This window comes from Eschrichtius robustus, chromosome 16 (assembly GCF_028021215.1).
Source record: "Eschrichtius robustus isolate mEscRob2 chromosome 16, mEscRob2.pri, whole genome shotgun sequence".
NCBI lineage: Eukaryota > Metazoa > Chordata > Mammalia > Artiodactyla > Eschrichtiidae > Eschrichtius > Eschrichtius robustus.
Window position 1 is genome coordinate 30,983,931 of NC_090839.1, and position 12,853 is coordinate 30,996,783.

The following is a 12,853-nucleotide window of genomic DNA, read 5'->3' on the forward strand; positions in this document are numbered from 1 at the left end:
ATTTTATGCTGCCCTTTCTTCAGAGATGATTGGAGGGCAAATAGCGGGGAGCAAGGTAACCTCAAACTTCCTGTACAGAATTAAAGATACGTGTGGTCTGGTCTGCTACTTAATCAGCCTGTATCAAGGGAGGCCGCACTACGTGTCTTTCGTTAACCCTATACTACAGAAGACAAAGCAGAGGCTCAAAGGCAGCACTGCTACAGTACCGCACTTAGCGTCACACCACGACGCTGACTCCTAGGCCCTTTCTGCCCCGCAGCGAGAGTTGGGGTAGAGCGATGACCGGCGCCGGGGTCTTCGGGACCGCAGCGCTCAACTGTGCCGGCTTGGTTAGCAGAGGGACCGGATCCGAGGCAGCCAACGGGAATAGGGTGCTTCAGGACCGCTACGCAGGGGCCGCCTCGCCGGGCGAAGGAATAAAACTAGAGCAGTAGGGCGCTTCGTTATAGAGGTCGGAAAGGCCTCGGTTAAGCCCAGAATCCGCGTTAGCGGTCCGCCTCCGGGGCCGCGCGTGCCCCGCCCACGCACGCATGCGCCGGCCCCGCCTCCCGCGCAGCTCTGGCCCCGCCCTCAGGATTGACCTCCCGAGCCACCGTCCGCACAGCCCCGCCCCGCACGGCCAGGCGACGGAGAGCCGGTCGTGCCCTGTGGTGTGTGTGTGTGTGTGTGTGTTTGTGTGTGTGTGTATATGTGTTCGTGGGGCACCGTCTCAGCCCCGGGAAGATGGTGGCGGCGGCGGCGGCGACTGAGGCGAGGCTGAGGAGGAGGACGGTGGCGACGCCAGCGCCCGGGAGCAGGAACAGCAGGCGGTGCCGGGACTGGGACGCGACCAGGGCTGGGAGGCCAGGGCTGGGAACCCGGCTGCGCCTCCCACGGCGGAGGCGGCGGCTGCTGCTGTTGCTGCTGCTCCCGCCGCTGCTGCTGCTTCCCTGGGCGGCTGAGGCCGCGGCGGCAGCGACGGCGGTATCGGGCTCAGCCGCAGCCGAGGCCAAGGAATGCGACCGGCCCTGTGTCAACGGCGGCCGCTGCAATCCTGGCACTGGCCAGTGCGTCTGCCCCGCCGGCTGGGTGGGCGAGCAATGCCAGCACTGCGGGGGCCGCTTCAGGTGAGTGGGGGGGGGTGTCGGAGGGTAGGGCTCAGCCAGAGGCCAAGGCTTAAGGGCCGCTCGAGACGGCCCCAGGCCGGAGGCGGCTGCCCGACAGAAAGTGGGGGGAATAGGGCCGCCCCATGGTGTTTGAGGACCATTTGCTTCCGGGGAGATCATCGTCTCTGGCCTGGGGTCTTCCTGTAAGAGAAGTTGAAAAGGTTCGAGGCAAGGGTGGGGGCACCCCAAAGGGGTTTGGGCGCGGCGGACTACATGGGACGAAAGCTTAGGATCCCGAAGAGTTTCAAAGCCAGTCTCTGAAACTGGGCCTCTTTCGGAAAAACGAGGTATAAAAGAAAAGGTGAGAGAGCCAGTCTTCCTTAAACACTTCTTTTGAACATCCCCTCGTTCTCTAGAGCCTGATGAGTTCCTGGACTGATTGGAGATGTGGGGTACTCCGAAGAAACAGGGCCCTGGGAGAGATTCGTTGTCTGGAGATAGAAGGGAAAAGGGTAGGATTGTGAGATATTAGAGATAGAAGAACCAGCGGTTACTGGCTAAAGGAAAGTGAAGAAACTAGCCTTTGGAAGCTCACTGGAGGAGGCAGATTGGAACAAGGTCTGTCATGGAGAGGGCATCGAAGGAGGTTCCTGTTTGCTCTGGTTTCTGGAGCATATGGAGTTCTGAGTTGGCCTGGTTCAGGATAGTACCTCTTGGAGAGATCATTCATTAATTAATTAGTAGTTAGCTATTATTTGCTTTAGTTGTGCAAGGATTTCTGGATAATACAAACAAATAGATTAGCCAGACTTTGGCCTAGTCCACAAGGAGTTTGGAATATAGCTAGAGAAAGATTTGTACATAGATAACCATAATCATAAGGGCTACAGAGTCATTCATGCTTTTGGCAGATATTTACTGAACTTTTTTGATGTCAGATGTGGAAGAGTGGGGAAATATGAAGAACAAGACGGACAGGGTCCCTGCTCTCATAGATCTTACATTCTAGTGGGGAGACAGACAGTTAAGAAGTAAATAAATAAGTGAAAGAAAAGAACAAATAATTTTAGGTAATGGTAAGTGCTGTCAAGAAAGTAAGTCAGGATGGCCTGATAGACAATTATAACCAGTTGGTAACTTTAGGAGAAGGCATTCATTTGAAATGACATTTGATCTGAGACCTGAATGAGGCAAGGGAGAACCTGTGGGAATTCAGGGGCAGAGAGGGTGTGACTACCTGAGGGGATACAAGGCATATTTTGAGGAGGAGGTGACGTCGGATTTGAGCACTTGAGGATAGTAGGATTTGGAAGTGTGGCGCTGGGAAAAAAATTTCAGATGGAACAAAGGATGCAAACAGAATTGTGGAGACCAGAAAGTAAAGTATTGCTAGTGCCAGGGTATATAGAAGAGAATTGCGAGAGAGAGGTTTGGAACCATAGAATTATAGACTCACGTAATGTCAGATCTTCAGGGGAACACGGAGAACGGTGAAGAGCTGAGCTCTTTGTCGTTGTGGAGAAAGCGAGTGATTTCAAGATTAGTGTACTGTAGGGCCAGCCTTGTACCTTTAATTAGGGTTCTGGGTAATGTTCTGGTTTATGAACTACATTAATCTATACAAACTTGTTGAGGGCTACTCTGGGTTAGGTTATGAGATTATAGTGGTTAACAAGACAGACACAGTCCTGCTCTTACGGAGCTTACATTCTAGCTTGGGAACAGTAATCAATTTCTTATGATTTTTCTTAAAGCTATGGAAGTGAAGAGGAGGGGGCAAACGGAGGACTTGATTTGGTTTGGAAAGGTAAGGTTAGTGTCTGAATAAGTGGCTTTTGAGTTGAGATCTGAAGGGTGAAATGCCACCACCTACATGGGAGGTGGGGTGCTGAGGGGCCAGTACGTACAGAAGCTTGGAGATGAGAGGGATCATGGCAGGATGGATAGAAAGCCAGGTGGCTGGAGCAGAGAGAGCAAAGGGGAGCGTGGCAAGACTGAAGAGATAGGCAGGAGCCAGGCCTTGTGGAGCCCTGTTGGTTGGGTTGAGAATTTTGACCTTTAGCCTGTGAGCAGTAGAATAGCATAGTTCATCTTGTTTTCATGACATTACAGGCTTTTAGATTGGCGCCAGAGCAGGAATGGCCTTTGAAGATGGGGCCAGAGCATTTTGAATTTGAGGAACTTCCACAATCAAGTGAATGGATGGTTGGGTCAGAGGAGAGTTCTTCAAGTTCTGAAAATCTGGGATGCCTTAGTAGACCGTGGGGGCCCACAGGGTGGGGAGGGATATATTATAGCTAGATCAGTCTGTCTGTAATGTTCAGAGAAGGTGGACTCACTTTAAGCATGAGAGATGGTGGGCAACTAGATTGGAACTGTTGACATGGGTCAGGACAGCAGTAATGAGAACTTGAGATAAGCTGTGGGAATGGAGGCAGGGTTAGGTGCTCGGTGAATGACAGATCTTTCTTTGAAACTGGCTTGCTCTTGGGAAGAGAGAGGGGGATGGTGAAGGAAAGAAAACTAGATCCTATCTTAGGTGACTGAGAGGACGGTGTTACCATTAACAGACATAGGGACACAGGAGGAGCAGATTTGAGATGTTTAATTTTGCACATACTGAGATTGGAGTGTTTACAGGGTTTCTGCCTTGTGGGACAGGTGTAAGCATTGGAGTCATCTACATATAGAGAAAGCAGGTCCAAGTGTCCATGTGGACAGTCCAGAGGATTGGAGAAAATCTGCTTGTTAGGGGGAACAGCCGGTCCTGACACTGGTTGTCTCAAATGGCGTCATCCATGAGTGAAGGGGCTCCCCTGGTTGTTGTGGACACTCCACTTGAGCCAGTTCCAGCTGGTGTCAGTGCTCTTTCCTGGGCAAAGAGTTATGACCTTTATTCTGATAATTTCATTATATTTTGTGGGCTTCTGGAATTTGCATTTTAAAAAAAGGAAAGTAAGGACTTCGCTGGTGGTCCAGTGGTAAAGAATCTACCTTCCAATGCAGGGGACGCAGGTTCGATCCCTGGTCAGGGAACTAAGATTCCCATATGCCGCGGGCAACTAAGCCCGCATGCCGCAACTACTGAGCTCGCACACCTCAACTAGAGAGCCTGCATGCCGCAAACTACAGAGCCCACGCGCTCTGGAACCTGCACACCACAACTAGAGGGAGAAAATCCACACACCACAACTAGAGAGAGAAAACCCACACACCACAACTAGAGTGAAGCCTGCGCGCCCAACAAAAGATCCCACGTGCCTCAACGAAGATCCTGCATGCTGCAACTAAGACCCAATGCAGCCAAAGATAAATAAATAAATAAAAAATAATAAATCTTAAAAAAAAGAAACAATATTAAAAAAAGTGAAAGTAAGAGGAACTTACATTTCTAGGCTTTAAAAAAAACCTTTCATTAAATTTTTAGTTGTAGGATTTTTTAGGGGAAGAGTGAAATGTTGGTTTTCATTATGTGTTGGTATATGTCTTGATTTAACTTACAAACCTCTTTGTTATTAAACTTCGAGACATTAGAATGAATACCTTTCTGGTTTGGGTCAGCATTAGGTTGGTGTGATTTTTAAGCCTTTTAGTTCCATAAATCCTGTGTTACAATTGCTGTTATAAGGTCCTTTTCATTAATTGAAAGGAACGGAGGATAATAAGAGGGTTAGATTTCACTGAAGTTATCATACTGAGTCCATACTACATGCCACGGACCCGGTCAGGCATTTTCATGTATATTGTGCCATTTAATCTTCAGGAGAACTCTGAGGGTGTTGTTTACAATTTGGATTATTGTGTGGTTATAGTTAGAAAATCACTTAATTTTTTTTCCAAATGTAAGATACTATAGAAATGATTAATTACAGAGGATAAGGTTAATGGTGTCAGTTTAATAAAAATAACTATGAAATCTTTGGTGGATGATTTCTAAAGCAATGCCACTTCCATTCATTTTTATGTGATTCAGTAATCATGTTTTTCTACTTGTGATATCACCATCGAAATTTTTCTTTGGAGGATAAATATAGTTTAAGTTAGAAAATAAAGATGTTAAGCTCATTTATGAAATTAATATGCATTTAATTCTTTTAAGTTCCTGTATATAACTTCTGGGAGGTTAGACTACAATAACCTGCTGAATTAGAGCCTTATAGTTACCCATGATATTAATACTGTCTATAGAAGAAAAAGAAAGGCATTTATTGAGCATCTGTTTTGTGCCCAGCACATTGCAGTAATAGTAGTAGTAATAGTTGCAGCATAGCTGCTTCCATTTTTCTAGCATTTCTCCATTTTTTCCAGGTGTTGTGTCAAGGGCCTTTTAGAAATTATTCTTTTTAATCCTTAAAGTGAAGTTATTCCCATTTCACAGTTGGGTAAACTGAAGCTTGGAGATACAGAGTAACTTGCCCAAGGTTACACAACTTGTGAAAAATTGAGATTTGAACTCAGGCCTTGTCTAATTCTCAAACATATGCTTTCCATTGTACCATTTGGCCTCTCATTTTTTCTGAGTCTAGTCATCCTTTATGGACATTAGTTGGAAGGGCTGACATAATCCCAACACTCTGAGAAACAAAGGAGGGAAAATAGGTTTGTTACAATAGGAAAGCTAGCATTAAAAAAAAAATCTTAATTTACTTGAATCTGTCTGGCTACTGGCCTGAGGACATAAATATGCTTTTCTAACTAGTGAAGTGAAAATTCTGGAAAATAAAATTTGATAAGGTAAAATAAATACTTATTTTGCTTACAGTAATTACTAAGAAGTATTAACCTGAAGCCCTAAATTTATGTTCATGAATCAAATTTAGACTTGTCTGTTTTTCCCAGTAGAATATAAGCTCCAAGAGGCAGGAATTTTTATCTATTTTGCTGACTGTTATATTCCCAGAGCCTAGAGCAGTGGCTGAGACATAGTGCTCAATAACTATTGTTGAATGAAGGAATGAAGTTCTGCTATATATTCCTTATGACTTAAAAAAAAGTTATCTGTACCTATATGACTGCCGTGTTTGTCTTTTGTCCTTTTATTTCTCCTGAATTTCATTGTCTTGTCTTCCACTGTTTGCTGGGCATCTTTATTGGGATGTTGTGCTGTCCACCTCATACTAAGCCACATCGAAGACCAAACTTCTTATCCTCATTGAAAAAAATAGTGTTTTCCTTTGTACTTCCTTATTTCAGTAGCAAATTCTACTTTAGATAACCAAAGGTCAAAACTTAGGAGTAATCTTTTGCTCTTTCTGTTTATTCTCCCTTCTCTAAAGTCTTAGAAATGTGTTCCTTTCCGTTCTTCCTGCTGCCATCCTAGTGCACCTGGCCCTTCACCTCATTGCTGACCTGCCTCTGTTGCACCCTGGCTGGTTTCTTGCACCTCCAGAATACATTCTACCCTGTGTCATATAATCCCCTGAGAACATGTATCACTGTCTTGCTCAGAAACCTTCCTAACATACAGAGGGACATAGGGCCAGATCATTAAACTCCATACCAAGGAGTTTGGGCCTTATCCTCTTGTTTTGTTTTTGTATTTTATTTTATTTTGTTTTATTTTATTTTTTTATTTATTTTGGCCGTGCTGCCCGGCTTGCAGGATCTTAATTCCCTGACCAGGGATCGAACCCGTGCCCTGAAAGCACGGAGTCCTAACCACCGGACCACCAGGGAATTCCCTGTTTTTGTTTTTTGATTGAAATACAATTTATGTACAATGTTATGTTAGTTTCAGGTGTACTACATAGTGATCTGACATTTGCATACATTATGAAATGATCACCATGATAAGTTTAGTAACTATCTGTTCCCATACACAGTTACTGTAGTATTATTGACCATATTCCTTATGCTGTATATTACATCCCTGTGGCTTATTTATTTTATAATTGGTTGTTTGTAACTCTTAATCCCCTTCACCTATTTTACCCCTACCTGGGCCTTATCCTCTTGGAATTGACAACATGGTCTAAATTACTGACTTTTTAATACTGAATCTCCCAATGTTCCAATCATGTTGGGCACATGATCCAAACCCTGAGTTACCACGGGCAGTAGTTTTAACTTGTTTCTTTGATACCGCATAACTGGGATTGCCAATTTCCAGCTCAGGATCAGGCTGTTCTCACTGCCCTGTACTTTAGCTCTTTTTATCTAGTTTCACATTCAGAGGCTCATTAATTGTCACTCTATTTGTAAATTGTATTGGATACAATTTCTATCAAAGTTCTTTTAGTGACAGATGCCCAACTCAGACAAGCTTAAGAGGAAAAGATGGGAGAGATTTATTGGTTTATGTGACAGAAAAGTCCAGGGGATATTGTTGGCTTCATATGTGGGTAGATCCAGGTGACCAGTTGGTCTCTCTCCTTCTCTCTTTACTGGCCTCACTTTCAGGCAGGCTCTCTTCATGTGATGTCTCCAGGAGCTAAATCAAACTGGAAAAGAGTAACTTTTCCTTAGGAGCGTGTAACAGATAAGGAAGGGTGAGAGTCTCGCTGGTTGGTCCCTTGTCCTTTACTGAAGCAGTCACTGGCTAGTGTCCTGGGAATGTTCTGACTGATCAGACCCGAGTTGGGTACCTCTCTGGAGCTGGGGGATGAGGGTCCAACTCCATAGATGGCAGGACTGAGAAAGGGGAAGGAAAACGGAAAACACACTTATTGTCACCAGAAAGTGGGGCCAGTACCGGGCAGGTGAGGACAGTGACATCCCTGCCTATTCTTAGAACCTGCTGTTTGGTGAATACTCAGTAAGTGTTGATGATGACAATTGGGAATGGTTTAGAAAATATCGTATCATGTAATGAGATGCTGGTCCCCCAGTTTATCAGAAATTCACTCCATGAGGGACCCACTATGTGGAATGTTGAGGTTACTGCACTGAAGACTGTTCTGTGTTGAGATTAAGTGTATTGATAATAGAGCCAAGTCATTGAATGGCAGTTATTCATCCCTTAATTTTGTGACAGGGAAAAAAAGAGAGGATTATGGGAGGAATCAACAAAATATGTGCTTATGTTGTGTGAATTTATGTTATTTTGGGTGAAAACTGTATATAAAATACATAATAGACCTTTCAAGTTTTTGGCGGATTCCTGGAAGAGTTTACTTAGATGAAAAGGTAAAAATATGTTTATTGAGTAAAAAGAAAAATTTAGCATGAATGTCTTAATATAATTGCCTAATATGTTTGAAAGCAGGTATCTGACATTTAAACTTTACCTCTGTGAAAGGTTCCCAAGATAGGCAAATGCATTTTATTTACTACAATATAGAAGACAGATGAATATATAGGAAAAAAGCAGAGTATGTTTATGATCAAAACAGTTTTTACTAATTGTGATTAACTTATTTAATAAATTTGTAGATTATCTTTATCTTGAGAATTAAATATAGAAGTAGGTACTTGTTACTGTGGTTGAACAGAAATCATACTGGTTTTTCTCTTTAAATACAATCTTGTTTCTAAAACTGAAATGAAACTGTGGTTGTACTTTCCCTAATGATTGTATCTAGAAATTCATCAGCCACTAACCTATTATGAAACTTGTTTCTCATTTATACTCTACTATTTTCTGTGATTTCCCAAATGCATTGTGGCAAAAGTGACTCTTATTCATATACTATATACTAATGTAATCCTTTGTTTTGTTACTTTCTTCCTTCCATTTTTCCTTTTCTCCCTGTACTTTCAAACTGGCCCTTTATTGTTAGCCTGACTTTTTCTAATTTTTCCTCCTTAGGGTGACTTTCTTTTATTTACCTTGCTTTTTTCTTTCTCCTCATTTTATTGATGTCATATCCCTTTAACTGCTTTTCTTTTAACACGTGAGACCCTGGTTCGATTTTATCCTTTCAGTTTTTAATTCTTTAAGTTTTCTGTTTTTTCAAGTACATTTTGAGTGAACCTTAATTCAGGCTATTTATTTACGTGTGTACTTATCTAGAATTCTCTTTCACTTATAGAAGTTAATTTTAGTTATGGCTGAATTGCCTCTTTATTTTTTTAGAATTTGACATTAACGGTGTACAGTTATTAAGTTGAATGAATTTTCCAATTAATTCCTCTTGGTACTTTTTGCATTCTAATTAAGAATTTTCTAATTTGTTTATTAATAAGCCTATAAGCATTAGAGGCTGAAATTGTGTCAGGTGCTGTTAAGGGACACAAAAGTAACCTCTTGACCAGTGTTTCCTATATTTTTTGATTCACAAATCCTTTCACAAAAATGTATAATCTTGTGGACTACCTTAATTACGCATTAAAAAAATGTATCCTATTTTTGATATGGTGATTTTAAATAGTAAAAAGTAATTTCCTATTAAACATTATAACATACATTTTGAATACAATTTGTAATGATATTCACAATATAAAAAGAAAAATTTCTTTTCACTCTTTAACATGTGGGCACATGTTTAATGTATTTTAAATTAATTGAGTAAGGAGAAGCATATATTTATACAAAATAAAAAGTGACATTTAGTTTTGGAATCGAATATATATTAAAATAGAGATTGTATTTGGCTCTGCTTTATACTATAGAAGTAGACAACTTTCCTGTCCTCATGTTTGTTATTCCTGCATTTGTGCTTTAAAAATTATTTCTTAGAATTTTTTTGTGTTTTGTTTCTAAATGATAAAATGATAGTGGTTTTCAGCTGTTTGTAAGCATTCCTTTGCAAATAGCATACTTCCTGTGTGGATGGTTTTTCAAAATTGAATGAAAAGGCCAAACTGGCTGTAATTGTCACTTAATTTTCCCCTTTCACATTGGTTTTTGAAATACTGGAGACATCTTACAAAGTTACACAAGGATTTTAATCAGAAGGTTTAGCAAGATGATCTTGAGGCAAATTTGCAGAATTAGATTCATTTCATGCCCTTCCCTAACATGTATTTAAATATCATGTCTTATGCATCTCTTTTAATAGATGCCATTACTGTCTTTTAATTGGAACATCATTTGGACTACTGGTTGAGAAACACTGACCAACCCTGACCGAGTAACTGGTTGCTTTGGTGCGTGTATTTGGTGCTGGTTCAGTCTCTGAACTAACTTTAACTTCCTTTCAACATGAAATATTTTAAGCTTGTGGAAGAGATACAAAGAATAATAAAATGAACATCTGTGTACCTGCAACCTAGCTCTTCTGAATTTCCTTCATATTAATATTATTATTACTACATAATAAGTTGTGTAATATAAAATATTACAGATATCACCAAGGTTCCTATATTACTCCTTCCTAAATCTGTTTACCTTAACTCTCCCCAGAGGTAACTAGTGTGGTGAAGTTGATGTTTATTATTTCTCTTGCATGTTTCTATTTCACTACAGATACACACACACAGTGTCTTGTTTCCAAAAACAAGATCATGTTTTCAAACTTTATAAAAAGTAATCATTCTGTAACATGTTATTTCCCCACTCCCAAACCTAATTTTTTATGCTTTTGAGATGTTTGTGTTGATAAATGTAGTGCTAGTTGATTTCATAGCTATATTCATTACAGAATTCCAATTTATTTACCTATTTTTCTGCTGCTGGGCATTTAGATTTTTCCAGCTTGTGCTGTTACGAATAGTGCTACAATTAACATTTTTACATATCTCTTTGTGTACCTGTGTATGATTTTTCTCTAGGGCTTTGATCTTCAAATTTTGAAGCACCTCCAAAATATTAAAAAATTCTATTTACTTCCTTGAATACTTTTAGGTTGACATGCAGTTGACATACACCATTTTTTAAAAATGTCTTTATGTAGTTGCAAAGAATGTCATTTCTCGTGTATTATAAATAGAGTTACTGAAAAAACCCATGATGTTACTTTACAAAATTTATTGGGTACCTGCAAATTTTATAGCAGTTTGTTAACCATTCTCACTCTTTAAAAATACGTATTTAGGGTCTTCTTTGACAGTCAGTTTTTGCAGTGTCCCTTTTTTTTTTTGCCTAAATTCTTATTTTCATTCTAATTCCTCTGTACAATTTTTCCCCCCTGGGTTATGAGTTCTGTCCACTGATCTAGATGTCAGATAACATAAAACTCACCATTTTAAAGTGTACAATTACGTGATTTTTAGTGTATTCATAAAGTTGTGCAACCATCATCACTATCTGATTCCAGAATATTTTCATTATGCCAAACAGAAACCCTGTACCTGTTAGCAGTCACTCCCCATTCCTCCTTCCTCCCAGTGCCTGACAACCACAGTCTACTTTCTGCTGATGGATTTTCTATCCTAGGCATTTGTGGTCATTTGTGACTGACTTCTTTTACTTAGTGTAATGTTTTCAAGATTCATCCATGTTGTATCATATATCAGTACTTCATTCCTTTTTATGGCTGAATAATATTCCATAGTATACATATACCACATCTTATTAATCCATCCATTAGTTGATGGACATTTGGGTTGCTTCCACCTTTTGCCTATTATGAATAATGCTGCTGTGAACATTCATGTACAAATTTTTGAGTGGACATATGGGTATGTCTCTTGGGAGTTTGCCTAGGAGTGGAATTGATGGGTCCACGGTAACTCAATGTTTACTTTTTGAGGAAGTGCCAAACTTTTTCACAGCAACTGTACCAGTTTACATTCCTACCAGCAGCGTATGAGAGTTGCATTTTCTCTACGTTCTCATCAATACTTATTTTCTGAGGTTTTATTTATTCATTCATTCATTTATTTTTTAAAAAAATATTTATTTGGTTGCATTGGTCTTAGTTGCAGCACGCGGGATCTTCGTTGCGGCATGTGGAATCTTTCGTTGCGGAGCGAGGGCTCTTCGTTGCAGTGCGCGGGCATCTCTCTTGTTGTGGCGTGGGGACTTCTCTCTAGTTGTGGTGCGCAGGCTTGGTAGTTGCGTCACGTGGGCTCTCTAGTTGTGCGCACATGCTTAGTTGCCCAACGGCATGTGGGATCTTAGTTCCCCAACCACGGATCAAACCTGTGTCCCCTGCATTGGAAGGTAGATTCTTAACCACTGGACCACCAGGGAAGTCCCATTCATTTATTGTTATAAAATTATTTATATAAATAAATGAATGAATGGCCATCCTAGTAAGTACAAACTGGTATCTCATTATGGCTTTGATTTGTATTTCCCTAATGACTATTGGTTTTTAGTATCTTTTCATGTGCCTGTATGGCCATTTGTATATCTCCTTTGGAAAAATGTCTACTCCAATCGTTTGACCATTTTAAAAATTATTTGTCTTTTTATTGTTGAGTTGTAAGAGTTCTTTATATGCTCTGGATATTAGACCCTTGTCAGATATATGATTTGCAAATAATTTCCTCTCATTTTGTTGGTTGTTTTTCACAAGAACAACATTGATAATGCTTTTTACATATAAAAGTTTAAAATTTTGATGAAGTCTAATTTTTCTATTTTTGTTTGTTTGTTCATTTGCTTGTGCTTTACGTGTCTTTCTTATCTAGGAAACCATTTCCTGATCCAAGGTCATGAAGATTTATATCTGTGTTTTCTTTTTAAGAGTTTTATAGGGTTAGCTTTTACATTTTGGTCTTTGATCCATTTTGAATTAATTTTTGTACGTGCTGTGAGGTAGTGGTTCCACTTCATTCTTTTGCGTGTGGATATCCAGTTGTTCCAGCACCATTTATTGAAGAGAATGTTTTTTCCCCTGTTTTTTCCCCATTGAATGGTCCTGGTACCCATGTCAAAAATCAGTTAACTCTAGATGAATGGGTTTATTTCTAGACTCTCAGTTATGTTCCCTTGACCT

At 40.4% G+C, this 12,853-nt stretch overlaps 1 protein-coding gene across 3 annotated transcripts in view; it reads left to right on the forward strand.

Moving 5' to 3' along the window:
- The first annotated feature begins 608 nt into the window (after window positions 1-608).
- The window catches only part of ATRN (attractin), a 170,167-nt gene continuing 157,922 nt past the window's right edge, over window positions 609-12,853 (forward strand). For all 3 annotated transcript variants that reach the window (XM_068524863.1, XM_068524861.1, XM_068524862.1), the window contains exon 1: window positions 609-1,109. In XM_068524863.1, the coding sequence (XP_068380964.1) occupies window positions 727-1,109 (383 nt within the window). In that variant the 5' untranslated portion in view covers window positions 609-726. The remainder of the gene's footprint in view (window positions 1,110-12,853) is intronic.